Source organism: Henckelia pumila, chromosome 3, assembly GCF_033568475.1.
Source record: "Henckelia pumila isolate YLH828 chromosome 3, ASM3356847v2, whole genome shotgun sequence".
Lineage (NCBI taxonomy): Eukaryota > Viridiplantae > Streptophyta > Magnoliopsida > Lamiales > Gesneriaceae > Henckelia > Henckelia pumila.
The window spans coordinates 181,466,095-181,490,208 of NC_133122.1; the positions used below are offsets into that span (position 1 = coordinate 181,466,095).

General features: G+C 37.9%; 4 protein-coding genes across 8 annotated transcripts; 1 reads left to right on the forward strand and 3 right to left on the reverse strand.

Annotated features, from left to right (window-relative positions):
- The first annotated feature begins 6,830 nt into the window (after nucleotides 1-6,830).
- Nucleotides 6,831-13,740, forward strand: LOC140886199 (uncharacterized). Of its 3 annotated transcripts, none has more exons than XM_073292702.1 (8): nucleotides 6,831-7,195; nucleotides 7,991-8,020; nucleotides 9,573-9,671; nucleotides 10,455-10,554; nucleotides 11,628-11,913; nucleotides 12,023-12,077; nucleotides 12,688-12,789; nucleotides 13,723-13,740. In XM_073292702.1, exons 1-7 carry the CDS (start codon nucleotides 7,037-7,039, stop codon nucleotides 12,760-12,762), a joined length of 804 nt encoding a protein of 267 aa, XP_073148803.1. In that variant the 5' UTR covers nucleotides 6,831-7,036; the 3' UTR covers nucleotides 12,763-12,789; nucleotides 13,723-13,740. The 3 variants fall into 3 exon arrangements, with proteins under 3 accessions (XP_073148803.1, XP_073148802.1, XP_073148801.1); XM_073292701.1 differs by having other exon boundaries at nucleotides 13,720-13,736; XM_073292700.1 differs by lacking the exon at nucleotides 13,723-13,740 and having other exon boundaries at nucleotides 6,832-7,195; nucleotides 12,688-12,868.
- On the reverse strand, nucleotides 13,008-14,454 carry LOC140886201 (uncharacterized). Its single transcript, XM_073292704.1, has one exon. The coding sequence runs from the start codon at nucleotides 14,283-14,285 to the stop codon at nucleotides 13,713-13,715; it is 573 nt and encodes a 190-aa protein (XP_073148805.1). The 5' UTR covers nucleotides 14,286-14,454; the 3' UTR covers nucleotides 13,008-13,712.
- Nucleotides 14,455-14,615: 161 nt separating this feature from the next.
- Nucleotides 14,616-17,614, reverse strand: LOC140886200 (eukaryotic translation initiation factor 6-2-like). Its single transcript, XM_073292703.1, has 7 exons — nucleotides 17,440-17,614; nucleotides 17,244-17,340; nucleotides 17,066-17,151; nucleotides 16,870-16,914; nucleotides 16,086-16,216; nucleotides 15,106-15,216; nucleotides 14,616-14,999 (listed from the first exon to the last, which is right to left on the reverse strand). The coding sequence occupies exons 1-7, from the start codon at nucleotides 17,447-17,449 to the stop codon at nucleotides 14,742-14,744; spliced, it is 738 nt and encodes a 245-aa protein (XP_073148804.1). The 5' UTR covers nucleotides 17,450-17,614; the 3' UTR covers nucleotides 14,616-14,741.
- Nucleotides 17,615-21,175: 3,561 nt separating this feature from the next.
- LOC140886764 (actin-7-like) lies at nucleotides 21,176-23,893 on the reverse strand. 3 transcript variants are annotated; one of them, XM_073293570.1, is made up of 5 exons: nucleotides 23,736-23,893; nucleotides 22,881-22,949; nucleotides 22,397-22,790; nucleotides 21,691-22,304; nucleotides 21,176-21,608 (listed from the first exon to the last, which is right to left on the reverse strand). In XM_073293570.1, the coding sequence occupies exons 2-5, from the start codon at nucleotides 22,938-22,940 to the stop codon at nucleotides 21,543-21,545; spliced, it is 1,134 nt and encodes a 377-aa protein (XP_073149671.1). In that variant the 5' UTR covers nucleotides 22,941-22,949; nucleotides 23,736-23,893; the 3' UTR covers nucleotides 21,176-21,542. The 3 variants fall into 3 exon arrangements, with proteins under 3 accessions (XP_073149671.1, XP_073149669.1, XP_073149672.1); XM_073293568.1 differs by having other exon boundaries at nucleotides 22,881-22,947; nucleotides 23,733-23,891; XM_073293571.1 differs by having other exon boundaries at nucleotides 22,881-22,943; nucleotides 23,729-23,891.
- Nucleotides 23,894-24,114: the final 221 nt, after the last annotated feature.

Sequence of the window (24,114 nt, forward strand, 5' to 3'; positions counted from 1 at the left end):
ATCATTAAATTAGCTGCTAACACATTACCCTCAAACTCCAGAAGGCAACCCATCACTAGACGCTTAGTTACTATCTCTTGCTCCAACAGAGTAGATACAACTAAATCCATATCTAATGATACATAAGGTAATCTATGTCTCTTAACAAAGCGACTAGAAATAAAGGAATGCGATGCTCCAGTATCAATTAATACAAGTGCAGGAATACCACATAACAAAAAGGTACCTGCCAACATGCGATCGCTTCCCTCTGTAGCCTGCTCCTGAGACAGAGAAAATACCTGCCCTTGAGTCTGGGGATGGTAACCAGAAGAACTCTGTGGTGCTGGCTGCTGACGCGGAAAAGTAGAAGCCTGAGATCCAACCTGTGATCCTGATCCACTAGCAGAACCCATACGCTGAGGACAATCCCTCCGCAGATGTCCCTGCTGACCGCAAATATAACAAGCACCAGTAGCTCTCCGACATGATGCTGCAGGATGCTTCCCTCCACAATGACTACAAAACTCCTCCTTCTTCTTCTTTTTCCCAAAACGGAACATACCTCGTGAACCACGAGATCCAGATGAAGTAGTAGGAGTAGAAGAAGACGTAGGTCCAGATTGCACAACAGATTGAGCTCGAGGCTCAAAAGATCCACTAGGCTGTGCTGACATCATCAACTGTGCCCGCCTGTTGCTAGTCTCCACAAGACGGCAACGGTTCACCAAAGTCTCAAAAGATACCGGGTCATCACAGAAGACAACCTGAGAGTAGATATCTTGGTTCAAACCTTGTAGAAAGATATCATACTTCGACGCATCACTCTCATTAATATGAGGACTGAAAGGTAGCAGATCAATAAATAGTTGCTGATATTGATCAATAGTCATTGATCCTTGCCTCAAAGTAATCAACTCCATAGATCGTGCTTGGCGAACAGCCGGAGGAAAATAAAATTTCTGGAACTCCCGACAGAAATCCCCCCAAGTCACCTGTCCTCTCTCAGTACGTGCCTGAGCAGCTTTGGCATCCCACCAAAAACGTGCTCGATCCTCTAGAACGAATTCTAGAACTTCCAATTTCTGAGCCTCAGTACAATCGAAAGCACGAAAAGTACTCTCGAGTTTAGACATTCAACTTCTAGCTTGTTCAAGATTCTCGCCTCCCACCAAGGGTTTCGGTCCTACTTGCATGAACTTATTGATAGACTAGCGACGTCTACCCTCATGATGACGATGCTGATCATCATGATGGCGGTGATGACGATGATGATGACCACCTCCCTGGCCAACACTACCATGACTCTCGTCAGCCATATCCTGAAAAGAATTGCACATTAAAATCCCAAATGCGCAAGAATTACTAGACTAAATCCCAAGTACTAATCCCAAAATCTAAGCATGCTTTGATACCAAAAATGTAGTGACCCTGCATGGTATCACCTACTAACTGGCAAATAATAGCATGCATTAATCTTAATACAGTAAAATAACTTAACAGAGTAAAACATGCGGAAACAAAACCATAATTTACTTATCAGCTTAGTAACATAATCCAGGCTTAAATCTGTAGTGATACAATCAAATCGAAAACTTAAACAGTAAACATTATACAGCTATATCGAATCCTGCTGTATAATAAAATCTTCAAGGCTCCTGCTCCCTAGTCCTGCCTTAAACTACCAGCTCCGTCCATCCTGCGACTTGCCCCATGGAATAGGGTGTCCAAGATAACAACTAGGACGTGAGCGCTAACGCCCAGTACATAAACATGAGTAAACATATGTATATAATGCATGCAACATGATGACTGGTACAGGGTCATCTGAAAAGTCATGCTCAGAACCGGCGCCACATGAGTGCTGCCACCGCACGGATCAACCTCTGGGTGCAACCACACTCGTCTAGTACACTAGAGTAGACAGACATAAATTCCCCCGCCGTCGCGGTACTCTCAGTGACAGACTATCGAGTATAGAGCTGAGCGGCTCTATAATCAGGTATAACAAGGTATAGGCTCAACGTGTATATGCACATGACATATGAGTATAGAAAACGGTAAATCATACATCATGCCATATAATAATGCCAAATAAATGCAACATATAAACATGTATACCCGCTGGCAATCTCAGTCAATGTGTACGTACCTCTAGGCTAATTCAAGTATAATAGGATCCTAGGTTCTAAACCTATATTCAAAAGTTTACTGTATCACTACATAAATTCTATAAGCCTTAACTAAGCTAATAAGTACTCCCAAAACTTAAATAGGTTCCCGGACCATACCTTCGTCCGTAGATAGCCCTTTGGAGTCGCTAGTCCCGGATGACTATAACCACTCCTTGGTTATTCCAGAACCTCTATTATAACCGATAGGGCCCTCAAGTATATAACTCACACTATATAACTGAAGAAAGAAACTCGGGAATTCGTAATTGAAAATGAATCTGCGAAGCCCTATTTATAGGCAAAATTCCTGGCCAGGATCGGAACTTCCGATTTCAGGATCGGAGCTTCCGATCCAGCTCATTGCATGCATGTGTGACACGTCGGGATCGGAACTTCCGATCGGACGATCGGAGCTTCCGATCTGCTCTACGTTCAACACTTGTCAAAACTCGTGGCTGAGTCATCGAGCATTGCTGGCAGCTGGAGATCGGAACTTCCGTTCCAGGATCGGAGCTTCCGATCTCTGTGCTTCCGATGAGGTTCCGAAGTGGCTAGGATCGGAGCTTCCGATCTGAGTTCGGAGCTTCCGATCCGGCCTAAATTCAAAAGCCCATATTCTCTTCCGAAGTTCAATAACACTTCGAAATTATTAACCCTTAATCATGTTTAACATATTATTATCTTAAAATGGAATCTGGGTTACTACATGATGCCTCACTTGGGTGGATTATTGATAGCGGATGTCAATAGTCCCTCTTTTGTAAAAGAAGCGTATGAGGTAGGCCAAGGATCTGGGAAGAAGTCTGGTTTAATATCGGCCATACAGATTAAGAAAGGGTTGAAGCATGGTGAGGTAACTTATCTTGCTGCCTTGGTTGAGATAAAACCCGATGTTTACCAAGAAGTGCCCGATGCAGTTGCTGATTTGCTTGAGCAATTTCGTGATATAATGCCTGCGAAATTGCCCAAGTCTTTGCCTCCAAGACGCGCTGTTGATCATAAGATTGAGTTGGAACCGGGTGCGGTGGTGCCTGCCAAGGCCCCTTATCGGATGAGTCCTGCTGAACTTGTTGAGTTAAGAAAGCAATTGACTGAGTTGCTGGATAGTGGAATGGTTCAGCCATATAAGGCTCCATTTGGGTCGCCGATGTTGTTCCAAAAGAAACATGATGGATCGTTGAGGATGTGCATTGATTATAGGGCTTTGAATAAGGTTACTATAAAAAAATAAGTATCCTATTCCAAACGTCCTAGACTTGTTTGACAAGCTGTCTGGGGCAAAATACTTCACCAAAATTGATCTGAGATTGGGTTATTGGCAAGTGCGGATTGCTGAAGGAGATGAAGTCAATACGACATGTGTCACGAGGTATGGTTCTTATGAATTTCTTGTGATGCCTTTCGGCTTGACAAATGCGCCTGCAATGTTTTGTAACTTGATGAATGATGTACTGTTTGAGTACTTGGATCGATTTGTGGTGGTATATTTGGATGACATTGTGGTGTATAGTGAGTCTTTGGAAGATCACTTAAGGCATTTGAATGTTGTATTCTCACATCTTAGAGAATACGAGTTGTATGTGAAAAAGGAGAAATGTGAGTTCTGTCGGAATCAGATTACTTTCCTTGGGCATGTGATTAGCCATGGAAAAGTTCACATGGATAAAAAGAAGGTGCAAGCAATCATTGATTGGTCTGCTCCAACGAAAGAATCGGAATTGAGATCTTTCTTGGGATTGACTAATTATTATCGGCGTTTCATTATGGGGTATTCTAGGATTGTTGGACCTTTACTGACTTGTTGAGAAAAGGCAATAAGTATGTATGGACGGTGCATTGTGGGGAAGCGTTTGATGCCCTTAAAAAGGCGATTGTCTCAGAACCAGTGCTGAAGTTGCCCGAGTTTGACAAGCCATTTGAGGTGTATACATATGCGTCGGATCATGCTTTGGGTGGGGTACTCATGCAAGAATGACACCCCATTGCATTTGAAAGTCGGAAACTAAAAGATGCGGAATCTAGATATTCGACTCATGAGAAAGAAATTATGGCAGTGGTTCATTGTTTAGAAGTTTGGAGACATTACTTGCTTGGCACAAAGTTTGTCGTGAATACAGACAATGTGGCCAACACTTATTTCAAAACTCAAAAGAAGTTGACTCCTAAACAAGCACGCTGGCAAGAGTTCCTAAATGAGTTTGATTTTCAGTGGGTGCACAAGGATGGAAAACATAATGAAGTTGCTGATGCTCTTATTCGAAAATCTGTGCAAGACTATGTAGCAGCGTTGACAGTAATTGAGTCGGATTTCTTGAGCAGAATTCGAGATGCATCTTTGCAAGACCAAGTGTATCAGAAGTTTCTTGATCAAGTACGAAATGGGGAGATTCGAAAGTACTGGATTGAGGATGATCTTCTGTTTGCTAAAGGAAACAGGGCATATGTTCCAAGTGGTCTACTTTGAAAGGAGTTGTTGCGAGGAACACATGATCCTCAGTGGGCTGGTCACCCCGGAGTTGCTAGAATGTTGGCTTTGTTGTCTCGAACATACTACTGGACGAAGATGGAGGAAGATGTGGAACATTATGTCAAGACTTGTCTTGTTTGTCAATTGGACAAGAAGGAAAGATTGAAGGAAGCAGGTTTGTTGCAACCATTGCCTATTCCCGAGCGGCCATGGTTGTCCGTTTCTATGGATTTCATTCTTGGATTCCCAAAGGTGAATGGGTTGGCATCCATTATTGTTGTGGTGGATCGCTTTACAAAGTACGCAGTGTTCATTGGTGCTCCAAAGGTATGTTCCGCTGAACTTACTGCCGAGTTATTTTTCAAGAATTTTATCAAGTACTTTGGTGTTCCGCAAGACATTGTGAGTGATAGGGACACAAGGTTTACAGGACGGTTTTGGACTGCTTTGTTCCATATGATGGGTTCGGAGTTGAAATTCTCTACTACCAATCATCCACAAACTGATGGGCAGATGGAGAGAATGAATCAGTTGTTGGAGGAATATTTGAGACACTATGTGACTGCTAGTCAGCGTAATTGGGCGGATTTGCTTGATGTGGCTCAGTTCTCCTACAATTTGCACAAGTCATCGGCTACTGGTTTGAGTCCCTTTGAGTTGCTATACAGTTTCCAACCAACAACGTCTCATGAAGTTGCTTTGCAAAAAAGTGGGGATGATTGTCCTGCGGCTTATAGGTTTGCAAGGGCAAAGCAAGAGTTGTTGGATGAAGCAAAAGATAGTTTGGGTAAAGCTCAACGCAGAATGAAGAAGTATGCGGACAAAGGAAGAAGGGATGTTGAGTTTCAAGTTGGGGAACGAGTTCTGTTGAAACTAAATCCTCAGATGTGGAAGAAAATCAGTGCCAAGACAGTGCACCGCGGGTTGATTCCTCGGTATGATGGTCCCTTCAAAATTATGAATAAAGTGGGGAAAGTTGCCTATAGGTTGAAGCTGCCTGATAGGTTGAAGATTCATCCAAATTTTCATGTGAGTTTTCTGAAGAAGTTTCAGGAAGGCGATCAAACGAGAGTGCAGACGAGTCGTGCACCGCCAGTTGTTCGGTATGAGTTTGACAGAAAAGTTGAAAGAATTCTAGATCACAGAGTGCTGGGTCAAAGCAAGAAGAATGGCAGAGTTGATTACCTTGTTCAGTGGGTGGGCGATTCAAAGGAGGATGTTGTTTGGATCCGGAATGTGAATCTTTGGCAATTTGAAGATGAAATTGCTAAGTATGAAAATGCTAAGGCCGAGCTGAAGGTTTCGACGAGGACGTCGAGTTCTTCTAGTGGGGGTGGTTTGTTAGACCCTTGAAGTTGGCTCGCTTTCATGGCACGAATGCGGAGTGTCATGATGCTAAGTGTTGATGCCTAGCACTTAGTTATGTTGGTGCATAACTTAGGCATAGTCGGGTTGGCTAAGCATATAAATAAGTTGGCACATTGCGGGAATGTGTTTGGTGCATTGAAGTGTTGGCAGCATTGAGTTTGGTTGGGTGGACTAAGCTAAATTCGAGTTGGACTGATGTTGGACAGTTAAGGGGGCGTTTTGGATGATGTGAAGCAGTTACAAGGAAGTTTTGGACACTTGGAGCCTGCACAAACAAGTGGCAATCAGATGGCATGCATGCATGTAGCAGTTGCACTTGGCTTCACACACTCGCGACACCTGTTCTAGGCAGTTACTTGGATTGTTGGCTGTCATTTCTGATGCATTTCGAGTTTATATGTTTGCCATGAGTTGCACAAGGCACACACACGAGTTGTAGCCTTTTTGTGTGCAAGCCATTGACATTTTGTATCCTTGTATTGTGAACTATTGTGTTAGTGCAAGGTTGGGCAGTTTTGCCAATAAACTCTTGTGTCTTTGATATTTTTGTTGCATGCTTGACTTTGTGTGAGTTATATACAGAAAATATAATCAAACACAAGTGCAAAACGTGAGAGAGAGTGATAGGCTTGAGTGCATGCAAGTCTATCCGCACAAAGGTTGGGAAAAGTTTGCGATATTCCGCTGCATCGCATAGCCCCTGTGACAGCGTGTATGGTGTACTTCACCGGATAGAATCTTGACCATTCATTGGGCTCAGCACCCACACAATTTGTACGGGTCCCGGGCCCAACAAATGACAGATGCTGCTTTCACCCTACAACGGTGTAACATAGCCCGGGCCGTAGTTCAAAGGAAAGAACGGCCTTAAAAAAAAAAAAAAAAAAAACCCTTGATGCCAGAATCGAAGCTCCTTTCCCAGAAATCCCCCATATTAATCCTCTTTCTCGCCTCCGAAGCGCTATTTCACAGGGAATGTTGCTTCAGGCTTGTTAGAATTCCTCTTTCAATTGACTAACAATACAGCAGTGGGCGTGTCTGTATTATTATGCAAGTTTTGTCAAGATGGAGAATTTTTGTGATACTCGAGGCCCCGATTGCCCAATATATAAGGACAGCAGCATCGGCAAATCCTTCGACTATTTATTCGGCTTCCTTCCATTCTACGGATGCTTGTTTTGAGAAATGGAAACACAAGTTTAAAGTTGTAAGTTCGGTCATTTCTTTGAGTTTATTTGTGTTTTTGCAATATTGAATAAGAGAAAATTCTGGGTAGTGAGAAGGAACTGGGAATAAATCGTAGTCTGGTATTATATACTACCAAGGTGTTTTAGAAGTTCTTAAACGTGACTGTAACTAAAGTTTTATTCTTGGCAGTGGAATTACAATTGCTCAATTATTATCAAGAAGAGAAATGTAAATTTATGAATTGGTCTGGAATCTGGATGATTGTTTCTACTTATATTCTGAAAGTAACACAATGATCCTGATTACCTGCAATGATAAGATGGTTTTGGACTGTTGGAAAGAAAGTATGCTTGAAATAAAAGTGATTGTGAGCTTTTCTTTGCAAAATTTTTTAAGCATTTCCAAACACTACCTATATATCATGTAAGAAGCTGAGTTTCGTTATGATTTCTATTTCTAGATGACCAGAGGTCTTATGATTTTGTTTCTCTTTGCATATGATGTGATAATTTTTTGCACTTGCTAATGGCAGGTGGAATCTGTTTGTATAGGTATACAGGATTATTCTGTTAAGCCCTTAAAAAATTAGAGTATTGTTAGTCGTCGACTCGTAAACCTTAAATGAGGTTCATTGATTTCCATACGTCATCTAACTCAAAAAAATTAGTGCGGGGAACTTTTCTAAGCTGATCTTGTGATCTTAACAGAATTTGATTCCTCGGTTGAATTCGTGCTCGCTTGTGATACTTATTTTGATTTCTTTTTGCCTGTCACATTAGTTTATTTTTATGCATAGTTTTTTATTGTATTTCAGGATGGAGGAAGCAACCAACAACAATCTAAGGTCAAGAAGCTCCCATTATTTTTAGAGTTGGATTATTCCATGTTTATCATGATATTACTGAATTATGATTTGATATTGTTGTCATTAAACAACCAGAAAGTTGACCCTGTTAAACAGTTAAACAATTTGGCATGTATAATTCAACTTTCAAGATCCTCCTCATGCAGTCTTCTCTATATTGTGCCCCCTCTATAGCCAAAATCATGAATTTAAGTCGTTTAGTGATGGCATTACTTGTGAGTTGTGATTGTCATCTTTCTTTTTGTCAATTACTCAATTTCATAGTAAAGCATTATTATTTAAATAGTTCCATCAATTTTGTGGTGCATCAAATTATTCTACTAAATATGTCAAAACTGTCTCAAACATGCCAAAGAAATAATACCAGTACTTTTGGGGAAGGGCATCTGGTTCACTGGGTGTCTTAGATTTAAATGTATAGAGATATTGAGATCAGCGGAGATTCTACCAATGGGTTCTGAATAAAGTATGCGACTAAGAGCAGAGAGCTATATTTTCGTCCCCATTTGTTGACAATCCATTGTTTCTGTTAATCTAAAAGGACTGAAAGCTACCTTTATTGCTGTTCTAATACTTTTGATTAAATACTTAATCAACTCCGTTTCACTCTCTCAAAGTTTCATTACATGATCTGTTGGCTCAATACCTCTGTCATTAATGAAATCCAAGAACCGAGCCTTTTTTAAAATCATGTATCATTATTCTTTCACCATCAGTCAACACCTTCAGAACTTCTTGATTGAAATTAATTTTGCAATAGTTTGTTAACCAAGGGATCAAACTTTTTTAATGTGCTTGTAAACCCCTAGTGCATATCTTCATATTTAACAAGGATTAGGATCTGGTTTCTTCAGATGATTCAAGTCTATTTAGGTTGTAGGTGAAAGGGGTTTAGTAAATGGCGCATCCTTGTCTCGTCTATGCTTACATTTGGCTCCTCCGAAGGCTTTGGAACCTTCAACTGTCTTAGTGTTCCATTTGGTTCTGCAACTCTAGTTCTAAAACCTTTCAGAGAACTAGAGGTATCTAATAAACTTTATTAGCTTACTTTATCCCAATTCCCAGTGTCTATGCTGCAGTTTCCTTTACCAATTTCTTAATATAGCATTCCCATGCTCTTTAAAGACAAATTTCTTAACTAAGGAGTAAGGACAAAAGTTTTCTTAGTACTTGCAACCTCAACCTACTCCTTTGGCATGCTTCATCAATATTTACGACGACCAGAATCCTGAAATGATGAACTCGCCCATTTTGCTGCTGATGTCAGACCGTAGCTTTGGTGAACCATCTTTTGCTCTGTGGCTCTCTCATGATACCAATATGTGGGTGCTATATAATTTCCAAAAAGAATGTGTTTTTGGGTAAATTATTTTTCATGTTACTGAATTTCTTTTGCTCCTCGGCCCTCTCATGATGTACCGATATGTGGATGCCAGGTAATTTCCAAAAAGAATGCTTTTTTTGGGCAAATCAATTTTTTGTGCTGCTGAATTTTTCTCTAAGTTCTCTGATATTGAGAACATTGATTCAGAATTGTATAAGGTATGCAGTACGACAGAAGCGTGCTGACACAAAGAAAGCTCTTAAAAATCTACTCTTCAATGGGGGCTGCTCAATAACAAAGCCTGAGGTATTTATTTGGCCTATCTGACATATGTTTTCTGTGGTTGACATCCAGACCCAGTGTAGCATTTTCCTTTCCCTTTTCCGATATTTATACACATATTTACATGTTTTTATTTATACGTTAATGCAATACATCGAATATGTCTCATGCATCAATGGTCATGGGATTTCTTCTGAATGTGATTTTATTTTTCAATAAGAAACAAGCAGCAAATTATTAACAAGAAATTCTTCTTATTCATCAACCCTTTGTCCCCAATATATCTCTTTCCTTGGGATGTCCAAAATTGAAGTCAACCACCAAAACAGTTGCGTTATTTTTCAGTGCACTTTTAAATTGGGATCTGATTTACATGTCCAACAATGCTCTACTGTTTTCTGGGCAACATGAAATAAGTTGACAGTGTAGATATTCATCCGCTTTCTATTCGACGTAAAGCTTATAGCTGAAGAGTCACACCTGTCATAGTTGAACAGTCTGTCATCAAATCATGACAGTAACATGACTTTACTTGTGCGACTCAGATGCCGATATCTCTTGCAAAGTAATTTGATTTAGGAGATTTCTTATGGACTCATGGTGCCAATAAGAATGAGTAAAACGATTGTTTAAAAGCGGATATGCTCCTAGTTCATCTTAGGTAAATCACTTGATATTGAAAAAATTAGAATTAGGTTTGTGATGATCCTGAACTCTACTTTTTCTTGACATCTCTAGTTTCATACGATGTCTTGGTTGTGAAAATTTTGTTGAACTTTTTAAGTTGGTGTGTGTATCATTGTGTAGAAATCTTTTTCGAAGATTGAAGCAGACTACGGGGACCAGTTAAACAAGAAATCTCGAATAAAGCCTGCTCACCAAGCTCGAAGAGACAAGAAAACGAAACGTAAGTTTATTTTCGATCTTTTATGGTTGAGTTGTTATGAAGTTTCTCTTGGATCATGGGTATGAATATGATCATGCCTTCTTCTCAGAATGCCTCTGCACTGTCTCAGATCACCGATTTAGCACTTAAACAGTACACTTGTCATATGATATATCCTTGTGAATCACATAGAAGGGTAACCAGCTTAAAATTTTCTTGTCTGGGACGTTAGTGGAATTCAATTTTGTTGGTTTTTTTAACATAGTCCTATCCGTGCAAATGCATTAGTGGATCATTATTGTGGTTGAGGGATCTGGCCCGATTCCTTAGCCCTGGCGAACTCAACTCAACCGTGATATCCAAATTTCTACCATTTTTAGAAGCTGTTGGGTGATACCATTTGTCAAAGTTGTGTTCTCTAGATAATAGGTGCACGTTGGGTTTTGAATGCGATCCTTACACGGCTAATGAAAGTGAAACTTTTCTACCCCTAACTTTCAGCCCAACTAAAAATAAAAAACATATGGCAAAAACAAGATCATTGTTTGCAAAGTATTAGTGGTTTTCTTCTTTGTTTGAACTTTTGGAGATATTATGGTTGTTGTGGAGCTTATTGGGAGACTTATTGAGTGGCTAGTGCTCATATACAAAAAATCATCTCTCGCCAAGGAAAATATGTTTTGAATTTGTGTCCAAACATCATAGACCAATGTTGATTTACTTATAACTGCAGGTTTGCGTCTAAAATTATGAGACTCCAGGATTTCGTTTTTGTGGAGTTATATTTATATACATTCTTTTTTGAGGCTGCACCCCCTGTTTTTAAATATGGGGAGAGATTTCTTATTGTAATTATGATACTTTTGGAGAAATATCTGGTTTCCATTTCCTGCTGGTGGCTCCCTTGTGACTACTTGCTTTTTAACCCAATCCTTCTTCCGAACTCCTATATTTGCTATCCTGAAATCATTTACAGCTATCGTACGGCCATAGACTTACCATTTGTTCTTGGTGCAGTCTCATTGAATATCGTAATGATACGTGTCCAGGAGCATATGTAGTGAGTGAAACTACACTTTTTTGTCAATTTTCAGGAAAACATCGGAGAGAGAATTCCTGTGAAGATTTTGATGAATACCCTGAGAGAGTATTTGAAGCTACCTATGGGAAAAGATGCTTTGAGTGGACCTTCAAACCCTGGAAGATGGGATTTGATTGGAGAGAAACTTCGGACTGGAGTAAGAGCACATACCAAGAACATGGTGCCAAGAGTAGGATAGAATCTGACGACGAGCCTTTCATTGTCGGAGATTATGCTGATAAGAGAATTCTTGGCTTACCAACTGCTGGCCCATTGAAAATTGAGGATGTCAAGCATGCGTAAGTACTTAAATTGCAATATGTTTTCAAATAAAGTTTTAAGAAGGATGGCATGCTAGTAGATTCTGTTATTATTGATGTTCAACTATCAGAATTGTAATTCGTGCAGTTTTCGCCAGTCAGCTTTGAAGTGGCATCCTGACAAGCATCAAGGCCCTTCACAGGTCAGGTTTTATCTTCACCTTCTATATATCATCCCTAAATAGAGTGGTGGCATGTTAGTTTATTTAATGAATCTCTGTTCTCATGGCTCGACTCTCTCATTAAATTTGAGCCAATCCTCGTGTTATTATGTTCCTCCATTTTGTTGACTGAAAGATGGATGCAAATTATCTGGTGGATTTTCTCTGTTTAGTTTTCACAAATTGACTGCGAATCTGCATTCCTCTGGGTCTTCAGTCGCTAGTTCTTTAGAAAGTTTCGAAAACTGATCAGGGTTCGATATGCAATGGTCTCAGGTGGAGATTAATTTTTTCGGATATTTTTTCTATCCAAACGTGTGGAAATGAGTTCTCGAGAACTCGAAACGCAAAAATTGTAGACAATATTTTATGAGTTTGTGTCACGTCGAATATGTGCATGTGGGAAAGCACATCGTCTCCCACAAGTTTGGTCGGAATTTGTTGTGTCCGAGTTCTAATGATTTGATAAATGGTTCATCTATGTTCTATCTTAAATCAATCATTGTTTCAAAGATGAGATTCAAACGATTTTGCTTGCGAATGCAAACCATTGATGCTCTTGTATTTGTAATGCATGTTGTGTATTTTGCAGGCAGATGCAGAAGAGAAATTCAAAAATTGTGCCAACGCATACAAATCACTGTGCAATGCATTCGCAACGGCTTGATCTTTTCTTTCCTTTCAAAAATGAGAGGTACATTTATTTGTGACGATCCCCCGTGATTAACATTTTATTGATATAAATTTAAAAATAAATGTGCTCAGTTCCCTTATTCCTACCTAATTTATAATTCTTGAGAGTTTAGTTCAACTAAATGAGTCGAGCTTCTTCAATTCAAGCTTAAATCGAGTTTAATTTGAGTCTAAATTTGATTATTTTTCAAGTTGGAACCAAGGTACTCGGTACTTCTGGTCCCTTACAGGCAACATTAAAATAATAGGAAATTCCACTCTTTCTTTTAAAGATAATAATATCGAGTTAATTGAATAATTGTTCTCAAAATGTGAGGTACTAAAAAACCGTGTGGACTCCACTTAAATACTTAATTTACCATCAAATTATAATGGTTGCGATGTTGTCAATATTCGTTCAAATAAATTTTTTATCACATTTAACATGGAAATAATATAACATTTAGATATTCAACCGTCACTATGTTTTTTTTTAAAAAAATAAAATTTCATTAATTATGCAAAAAATTACAAATATCATCTAAATGTTCAAGTAAACAATGCAGAATCTCAAATAATATAGAAGAACTGTCATGTAAACGAGCGGTTTGTTACATTTATTTGTCTATAAACAAACTGAACCGAAAGCGAAATTCTTTGACGGAGATTCGACCATCACTATCTTAAAAAAATTGATATTTTATTTAACGGTAAATACTACGTAGAGATAATACAACCATCATTATAATTGGTGCATGTACCCGGTGTACTAACTCTCTAATATTTGGACAATGACAAGACCTTGTACATCTCACTAGTTGCCCACCTGGGATTCTTTTTAATCGGCAAGTGCAACATTCAAATAACAAAGAAATGTTTGAATTTTGGGTGTCTATTTTCTTAAAAATAACACCAAAATCATTTAACATGGAGATAGTAAGACTACTAAAAGCAGAGAAGAACAACAGAAGATGAAACCATGAAGCCGTAAACAAAGATCAAGAAGCCGAAATGCAGAGCCCAATTCCTCTTAAACTTACCAAAGTAACTTTCCGGCGGCTCCTGATAATGAATATCAAACTCCTCCCCAACATCCTCCAGAACGCCGCCGCTGCTCAGCCTCATTTTCAGCTGGCGCAGCCGCTCGGTGGCCAATCCCAGAGTCAACTTGTGGCAGCGTCTCTGATACTTGAAGCCGTTGATGCATCGGAGGGTCTGGGCGACGGACACGTAGAAGATGAGATGGGCCATGGAGAGGAGCCCAATGGGCATCCAGCAGTGGCGGCATTGGAGTCGCGGAGACTGGGCCTGGCCCAGAAAGACCAGGCCTAGGAAGAGGAAGAAGAAGTGGAAGAGCTTCCAGAGCTCCTTCTTCTGCAGGTCCACGGCTCGTTTTTTCTCCAGGGTTTTCTCGAAGTGGAGCTGGATTATGGTGTTGACGGCTTGGATGGCCGTCTCCTTCGGAATCAGACTCTGCTGGTGGTGGTTGCCGGCGGCGGCGGGTTCGTAATCCGCCATTGAAAAAGGTTGACAGCTGTAGTCAAATGGAAAGTGAGTTAAAAAAGAAAGGAGTGGCTAGAGTTAGATGGATGGATGGATACTCTAATATTATTACCGTTGTAGTTTGTACTCTTCGGAATCATTTATTACTACACACAAGTACAATTTCAACTGTATCTTTTGATAATGGATACTGGACTTTTTTTTTATATAATATCTAATTATTATTATTTGAACTCCACATGCGGTGTACATTATTTCAATATATTATTTATACATACATATATATATATATATATATATATACACACACACACACAAGACCAGATGTGAAATGAACACGCATACTACATAAATAAAACTGATGCATTTATATTTTAAGGTATCAGTTCGTTCTCACACGACACAACTAATAAAACAAGTGCACAAACAAAATATTAGCTTCGTTCAAAGACACAACTGAATAATTCGAATTTAAACGTAGGTGTCGATCAACGATTTTCGCATCTCATCAACAAGTGCACTGGGCTGAGCTTCTCTCAACTTGAAAACGCTCTCAATGACTGATAACTCTGTAGCAGTTGTGTCTGATCCACAGAATGCTGTCCAGTCGTTCACTGTCAACCCAGCAGCAACCACTTCACTGCCACGATTCACAGTTCCGGCCACCAAAGGAACCTGAAGAAGGGTTGAAAGTTCATCCAAATCTTCGATGGATGTATGAGGATGAACCTGTTATGCGGATCATGTGAGTCAAGGGCAGAGTAAAACGGATATGATTATGGCCAAAAATTGGATTTGAGATTTTTTTAGTTTGACGAAGGAATTGAAGACATACCAAGCCACCTCGATTGGAAAAGGCACAGAAACTGCCCACAAGTATATTGCCAGCAATTGTCTGTCTGAAAACTTCTACACCGAGAACATCAGCAATCATCTCCTCAGTTTCCTGATAAAAATTGAACATAATAACTCCCCTGCTTTTAATTACCCATCATTTTCAGGTTCATCCCGGAATGTTCGGGAAAAAATTGGCTTCACATGGTGTGGCAACCAAATTTGTAACTTTTGATTTCTAACAAATTTGAGTGAAGACCGATATTTCCAATAACTGTGTATACACTGTCCCCCATACCTCAACGTACATGCCTTATGAACAAACACAGACAGTGGAGCTTCTAACCAGTAAAAATTTTCCAGATCCTTCTCGCTGGTAATGGAACTTGGGTTTTCTTGGAATACAACATATAATAAGATGTTTTTGCCACAATGCCCAAAAATAAGTCAAAGTGAAAAACCTACAAATTTGTTAATCAAGACAAGCATAATAATTTGTAGGTTTTCCACTTTTGCAAGTTTTTTGGTTCTCTTCTCTAAATCACAATTGGCGGTGGAAATATACGAAGACCACTAATGAGTTCAAAGTAGCACTTTATAGTGGGGTAAAAGCATAGCTGGAAGAAATTCAAGAAAGATGGAATAGTAACAGTATCTTTATTTGCTAAGGAGAATATCCTTCACTAACCCAAAAGTTCAACCTTTCAAAGACTAGAAGATGAAGCCAAAATTTAAACAAAAATATGCATTCACGGATCAGAATTGAGATGGCGTAACTAGGACTACTGGGATGATATTGAAAGCAAGAACTTTATCGCTGCTGGCAATTATGAGAATTATCACAACCAAAACAATTGCGTGTAAATTTGTGGCTTAAAAACAAGGTAGTACTCTGCGAATAAAACTAAATCAATAAGTTCAAAAGGTTTAACTATAAATCTACAAGTTGCATGCTATATAGATCTAGGAAAAGAATTTTACTTTGTCAAGATCAGGATGTGTGAGAGCGACATGGTCATTGCATGCAATGCAATTCCCTAGAGCAGATAATCTCTCCTCGATGCGCTGAACAACAACTGAATCTGGTAAACTGTTCCTCAAGTGTTGTAGTTCTATCATACCAGGAGACCAAAGTATCAAAATCAGATCCAGTATGTGGTCAAACAGCAAAAAAACCATAACTATACATATAAGAGTCAGTGTCTCTCTCAAAAAAAAAAAAGTGTCAGTGCCACGAGGTATCACTGACAAAACTATGACCAACATCAAAATGCATCAGTAGGTTTAAGCTGAAAGTTCAGAGACTTTTGGCCGTATGAATGGAAGTTACAAACTCCGATTCAATTTGTGTAACTGTAATACCAAACCCAATTCTTGGCAGAGAACCAAGAGAAAATCTAACATGATACAGTAACAATATTTCAGGAACCAATGGATCTCATTTTTGTTTTATCATCTTGTATCTATGTAGCTAAGTATTATTCCTATTTGACACCAAGATACTATCCAAGATTCCCAACATTTCAGGCTGGGTTCACTAAGTAAGAATCCATTTGAGATGAGTGTGCAAATTCAGAATATGCTCATGTCTCAGCTGTTACGTGAAACAAGTTAATCGTACGAATACTATATTAATATAAACAATTGATAATAGGAAAAAAGGAGAAGTGAAGATATCTGCTTCTTAATCTCAATAATCAGTAATAGGCCAAATTTATAGAACATTTAGTAAAATAAAGAGATTTTATAAGAGCAGCGGGATCACCTTGATCAGTAGTATTGTGAGGCAAAAGCAATCCATTTTTATTTCCTGCCAAAGATATATTTAGGAAGGGGAGGATAGAACAGTTAGTCAGCCAAGAACAGTACCATGACTGAACTCAAAGCAGCAGCATAAAGAAACACCACCACCAAAATCAAATTACATGGAGCACTGCAAATTGTACAGAACACAAGCTCACCAGCACATAGCCGTCCGATTATTCTAGTGCCAGCAATGGAGGTCTTTACCACCGGAATGACATCAGCCAATTCGGCCTCAAAAATGCTGTCCACCAAACAAGAAACACAGATAAAGTGAAATGCCACCAAAAAAAAAAAACCCAAACAATAAAAGTTTGGGTGCAATGGAAACAATACCTGTAGAAGTTCTCGGAACCACCAATAGCAACAAGGCAGTATGCATTGGTCAGCTTAGAAAACACACCAATCTCGCAGTTATTCTCGTACTGCAACCCTGTCCAAAGATCAAATAAACTTCGAAATCCCTTCCCAGCATAAATCGATTTAAAAAAAAATATATCAATCATGCACACATGTATGCTCGTCTACTTACTCGTCGCCATGTCGAATGGATATGGCACCGAGATTAGATCTACCGAGTTGAAAATTGATTGAAGTTATCGAAATCAGACAGGAATCCTCGGCGGTCGATGCAGAAAACGGTGCGTTGATTTAAGCGGAACCAAATATGGAGTCAAATTAGGGTTATGCCTCTGGCGCTTTCTGCGTTCGAGACTATAACAATTGTATGTCTATATATATAGACACTAGCGCTTTCTTTTAAAAAATTTAAATTAAAATTATCAATTTCCAAATTGAATGCTAGAAGAGATAAAAATGAAGATATATTTGTAAAATATGAAATTTTGAAAGGATAAAAAAAAATATAATATAGAATTGAATGGATAAATAATATTTTTGGAATTATGAAAAAATTACACTAATATATCACTAAAAGTTTAAATTTAATTAATAACCAGTGTGTCGGTGCTTGCGTTGTGTGCTTATATAATATTTATTTTTTTAGTTAATTTGATTTATATTCAAATATGAGTAATATCATTTGTAATAATTACCGAAAGACTAAACTGCAATTTTAAATATCAAAAAATAAACAACAAAAAAAAAACAAAAGCGTAATATCTATACCATTTAAGCGTAATTTTGACAAAAAAAGGATGATGTCTTTTTTTGTCTAATAGACGGATTTTTTATATAGTATAGATATAAATATAGATATAAAGATAATATGCACTAGTAATGTGTGCACGTAATTCACGTGCATAAATAATTTATCTTATATTAAAAAAAATTAAGATTTATAATTATTTGTCTATGTATTATAAAAATCACTAGATGATAAGATATGTGTATATTTGTGGGGACGGTGAGTACATTAATTTTTTGCTTGAGAGATACGTAAAGTAGACTATTGAATTTCTCTGACCGGGCTAGAAAGATACTTGGGCCACTATCTCCACACTACTAAATCAAAGCGGGCTTATGAAAAATGGACTTATTGTGGCCCATTATGTAAGGAGACCAACGGGCTATGGGCTGGTTGGTCCTGCCACTTGTTTTATTTAGTTCGTATTGATTGATTTGTTTTAGAAAGAGGCAAAGGTCCAATTTCCCATAACTTTATCTTTCTTCTACTACTTTCGGTGAGATATGAATTGAAAGCTATTGAGAGCTATATTATAATTATAATTATAAATAAATAAATTAGACAGTGACTCTAACACGTATCACTGTTTTTTTCCCTTTGAAAATTTCCAAATTCTTAGCCGGCAAGGCTTTTAATGATTCAAAACTTGGAAAAAATATTTTTATATATATATTCTACTCTTATTTGGCACGCCAAGTTAGGCTTAAGCATCACCTGAATGAGATATTAGCATTGTTATAATCAAACTGTACGTATATATTATGTGTGTGTGAATATGAAAAGTAGACTAAACATGACCCGTTCCATAAAAACGATGTGAATTCAAGAAATTCGACTCAATATGAATGCATGTGAAATCGTAATACATTCAAGTAATTCAACTAGAACACGTAATCAATCAAATCATAAAGTTATAATTAAATCACAAATTTTAATGATTATAAATTTTTCTGAAATATATGTAGTCCGAAAAAAAATTATTTATTTAAGAAATTTTTACAAGGTAAGTGTTTTCATTTCTTCCAGCACTAGGGAGTCTAGGAGACGCAAAGTAATGATAATTAAATTACTTTCAAATTATTTTCCCATCCTCGCGGTTCGTTAACAACAGAACGTCACAAATCCATCAATCTTGTAACTCATAAAAAAAAATAAATCAATTTCTTTTCTAACAAAGAATCATGCATAGCATTGTGAAAAAAAAATTATTTATTTAAAAAATAAAAAATCGTGGAACAAACAATGGTCCAGATTAAGAAAAAGGCAACTTCACATGACAACCCACGTTTTGAACCGCACAATTAGGCTGTCATTTAGATGTATAAAAAAAAAAAAAAAGGGGGGCAGCAAGCAGTAGAAAAAAGTTGAATTCAATCTCACCTTTTTAGTGATTTTTTTTTTTTTTTTTTGTATTATTTATAATCAATTCCATTTCCAAGCCATCTGATCTTTCCTGTCTGTCACGGGCCACAATTGGAAAATATTTCCTTTTCTTTTGTCTTTCAAAAAGAAAATTCGACCAAATGCTGATTGATGTTTCATCAATGTAATGTAACATTTTTATTTATAATATTTATTTTCCCGAAAGCAAGTAGCAACAATAACATAATTCACATCAGATTTGTTTTCCCCAAATTAAATATTTTATACCAGTTTTGTTTATAATGTTAAAGTATGATGGATTAAAACTATTTTACCTAATTGGAATAATAATATAACAAACAATAAACGCGTCTGGATAGAAAGTTGAAATAGAAGATTATGATGATGACATAATAATAACAACTACTACTATTAATTATGTAGAGATCAATATGCAAATTATGCCTCATCGAAAAAGAAATTCAAGATCATACTTTTATTTGCAAGATCACTTTGTATTCAAAAACTTCAATAATTATCGACTGAAGTGGTCGTCGAGAAGGCAGGATCACAAGTAGCTTGTCCATTAGCATGTGGCATTAACAAGAGAATGGAGGGTTCAAAATTGATTCACAATCCCGTCTTATTTAAGGGAGTGTTTGCAATCACTAAAAAAAAGTGATTATTAACTTTTTGCTTAAAAAATTATTTTTGTGTGTTTCTTAAACCTAGATTATGTGTTAGCTTATGCTTTACTTAATTGGAATTCAAAAGCTAGTCATGTGGTGATTATGATTCTCCAAAAGTAATTTTAATAAGAAGGTCATTGCTAAAATCACTCTAATCACTTATTTATCAAACACTACTCAACTTTGATTTTTAGATTCTCACATTTGTTTCCAAACAATACTAACTTTTGATTTTTCTTAATTTTTTTATAATCTATAAATTAATCACTTTTACAAAATCACAATTTATTGCAAACACTCTCTAAATGTGTCACAAGGGGGACAAATATTAAAAACTTGAAATTCTCCTGCTACATTCGATGCGTTGAACGATAAGTTTGCTTTGAGCCAAGTACTTATTACTTCTTGGATTGTAATTGCTCTCTTATTAGGTTTAGGTTCAACTATCCGGAACCTACAAACCATTCCGATCGGGGGTAGTGTTATAACTCAAAAGTATCATAATCGCTTATTTAAAAACTTTTTCTTATCTTTCTTTCAAGTGAGAAATCGGATTGAGAAACCACCACCCAAAGACGCTCATTGAGCCATTTAACATGTATCGAGCATTGAAGTAGTGCAGTAAACTGTAATAGATATACCGAAAGAGTTTTGAGACGCTGATGACTTGTAGTTCATCTGATATCAAGATCTCAAAGTGAGACGAAATCTCGAATTCGATACCCAATTATGAAAGAAAAAAAAAATTCCCCACCGAATTAAAAAAAAAAAAAAAGTTCTGAGGCAATCAAGAGATGCAAAGATAATAATAATAATAATAGGAATGGAATTTCAGCCTCAAGAGTTGCAGAAAACGATCACTGAGAACAAGACAAGCCGACTTTGTCATTATACACGCAAAGCCTTGTCATCATACATACATAAAGTGACTTGGAATTAAGTTGTCCACATGATTTTGGCGGACAAAGCATTTGATTTGGCGGTGAATTACATCTTTCTAACCACAAGTAATAGGTGCAAGATTTTAAACATATATAAACGCAACTTTTGCAAAACTAGCATTCAGAAAGTACTCATGCAACAAATATTAACATAAATGTTCCCAAGAAGGGGCTTCCAAAATATAAATCCAGGAAAGAAAAAGACGAGAAACATTACAAGCACTCTCAAACTACAAATGACCTGAGACATGACTCTAGAACGATATAAATCCAGACACGGAAATGTTGGTACATTCTCATCATCGATAAAATAACAAGAACGAGAACCGGACGGAGTTTGATATATGTTGATACATCATATTCAAAGTATCCCATGGTACAACGCCACTTTAAGAATCTCCACATAAACCAAACTGAGTTTCCTTGAGAAATAACACAAAAATCCAACCGACGGCCAATTTAAGATGAACTCACCATCAGTGAGAGTATCATCAGCTTAGAAGCATTTTCTGTGGACAATAGAAGGACCAGACTCATCGTACTCGGTCTTGGAAATCCACATCTGTATCAAAACAATTAAAGATGTCAATTACGAGTAAGAGAACCTTTTCTGAATGTTCACAAGTAATGGAAAAGGAGTTAACCTGCTGGAAGGTGCTAAGGGATGCAAGAATGGACCCTCCAATCCACACACTGTACTTCCTCTCTGGTGGTGCCACAACCTTGATCTTCATGCTGCTGGGAGCCAATGCTGTGATCTCTTTGCTCATACGGTCAGCAATACCAGGGAACATGGTTGAACCACCACTGAGCACGATATTACCATAAAGATCCTTTCTGATATCGACATCACATTTCATGATAGAGTTGTAAGTAGTCTCATGAATTCCAGCAGATTCCATTCCTATCAAAGATGGTTGGAAGAGGACTTCCGGGCAACGGAATCTCTCAGCCCCGATAGTTATAACCTGCCCATCAGGCAACTCGTAGTTCTTCTCGATGGAAGAGCTGCTCTTGGCAGTTTCGTGCTCCTGTTCATAATCGAGAGCCACATATGCAAGCTTCTCCTTAATGTCACGGACAATTTCCCGTTCTGCAGAGGTGGTGAACATGTACCCTCTCTCAGTGAGGATTTTCATGAGGTAATCGGTAAGGTCGCGACCAGCAAGGTCCAGACGAAGGATGGCGTGGGGGAGAGCATACCCCTCATAGATTGGTACAGTGTGACTCACACCATCGCCAGAGTCCAGCACAATACCTGCTCGAAGAAACTATCTAGTAAAAAAACCACATAACAACATTAAAATATTTTAAAGCAAACAAGATTCAAGTTCAATCACTTATACCCACCAGTTGTACGACCACTGGCATACAGGGAAAGCACAGCCTGGATAGCAACATACATAGCAGGAACATTAAAAGTTTCGAACATGATCTGCGTCATCTTCTCCCTGTTGGCCTTGGGGTTCAGAGGTGCCTCAGTTAGAAGTACGGGATGCTCCTCAGGTGCCACACGAAGTTCATTGTAAAACGTATGATGCCATATCTTCTCCATGTCATCCCAGTTGCTGACAATACCATGTTCAATGGGATATTTCAGGGTCAAGATACCTCTTTTGGACTGAGCTTCATCACCCACATAGGCATCCTTTTGTCCCATCCCGACCATGACTCCAGTGTGTCTGGGTCGACCCACAATACTTGGGAACACCGCCCTGGGAGCATCGTCACCAGCAAATCCAGCCTGGCAAAGAAGAAAAACCAGAGATCAAACTTATTTCATGCATAGCTAAGGAGAAAAGGATTTCCATAGCAATTCAGCTTATCCACGAACCTTCACCATTCCAGTTCCATTATCGCAGACGAGGGGCTGAATATCCTCAGCATCGGCCATTTTCTATAACTGTAAAAACATGAAGAGTGAGTAATAAATCACATGGAATCAGAGTTAAAAAAACGTAGCACGTGCTGTTTGATATCTCACAGGTCCATAAGTTTTGATTTTCTAAAATCCTTATTATTCATGTTTCAATTCTACAAATTAAATTTCGAGATTTGCTAGAAACAGTAATGGGCTTCTTTGACTTAAAATGAATAGATGGGAATCTAATTAATAAAAATACACAAAATTATAAGAATCAAACTCAAGAATAATATGCAGATGAAATATTAACAAGAAGGCACAGGGAAATCGAGGTAATATATTGAGCAAAACGAAAAATATATAAATAAGAAACCAAGTCAACACTAATCATTTTCCCTTAAAACTAACAGGACATTCAATTAAGCGGTCGGATATATAAAACACACATCAAGTATGAACTTATCCACTCACATCCAGAAACATCAATTAAACGAGATCATTTCAGACAAAACAAGGAAAAAAAACATCAAAATAAATTCAGATCTAAATTAAGAAAAACGGATCAATAAAAACTATGACGGCGTAAACGTCAGATCCGAGTCCAGCGCAGCAGATTTCTTCAAAATCACCAAGTCTAATCCTTTCAAATAAAAAATCTCGAACAAATAAGGTAAAAGTAGATCTGCGCACAAATCAATTTCCAGATCTCGCAGTCATGTTACACTAATAGCCAAAATCGAGTCATAAAATCAACAAAAAAATGAAAAAAAGTATTCAGCTACTAGTACGAAAATAACAGGAAACAGAGCAATAATAACAACCAACTTTGATAAAAGAGGGAGGCGGCGAGTCTGCAGCGGCGTCACTAGCTTCCGATGAGACGAATGATGGGGTGTTCAGCCGCCTCGCCTGGATGGGGACGCAGAAGAGGAAATGAAGGAGGTATCGATGGTATAGGGTAGAGGTCTCTCTTTATATGCAAGCTTGAGTGGTGAAGTTTGTCTCGGCCATTTTGAATTTTTTTTATCCTTTAAATTTTTTATTTTTATTTTGAGTGAACCGAAACTTTCAAATTTTTTCCACTTCATAAAATATATATTTCTTTTTAATAATAAATATAAAAGAATAGTAAAAAAGAAATAAACTTTCAAAAATAGAGTGCTGGCTTTTGCATTAAAAAAAACTGAGCGACATGTGTGTGCAG

Excerpts from the sequence above, each read along its gene's own strand:
- LOC140886199 (XM_073292702.1), top strand. The coding sequence starts at position 7,037 with ATGCAAGTTTTGTCAAGATGGAGAATTTTTGTGATACTCGAGGCCCCG. Across the intron at positions 10,555-11,627 it reads AAGAGACAAGAAAACGAAAC|GAAAACATCGGAGAGAGAAT; the intron begins GTAAGTTTATTT and ends GTCAATTTTCAG. Across the intron at positions 11,914-12,022 it reads ATTGAGGATGTCAAGCATGC|TTTTCGCCAGTCAGCTTTGA; the intron begins GTAAGTACTTAA and ends TAATTCGTGCAG.
- LOC140886201 (XM_073292704.1), bottom strand. The coding sequence starts at position 14,285 with ATGGCGGATTACGAACCCGCCGCCGCCGGCAACCACCACCAGCAGAGT.
- LOC140886200 (XM_073292703.1), bottom strand. Across the intron at positions 17,152-17,243 it reads GGTTCCGAGAACTTCTACAG|CATTTTTGAGGCCGAATTGG; the intron begins GTATTGTTTCCA and ends TTTGGTGGACAG. Across the intron at positions 16,217-16,869 it reads TCACAATACTACTGATCAAG|AACTACAACACTTGAGGAAC; the intron begins GTGATCCCGCTG and ends CTGGTATGATAG.
- LOC140886764 (XM_073293570.1), bottom strand. The coding sequence starts at position 22,940 with ATGGCCGATGCTGAGGATATTCAGCCCCTCGTCTGCGATAATGGAACT. Across the intron at positions 22,305-22,396 it reads TGCCAGTGGTCGTACAACTG|GTATTGTGCTGGACTCTGGC; the intron begins GTGGGTATAAGT and ends TTCTTCGAGCAG. Across the intron at positions 21,609-21,690 it reads CCCTTAGCACCTTCCAGCAG|ATGTGGATTTCCAAGACCGA; the intron begins GTTAACTCCTTT and ends GTTTTGATACAG.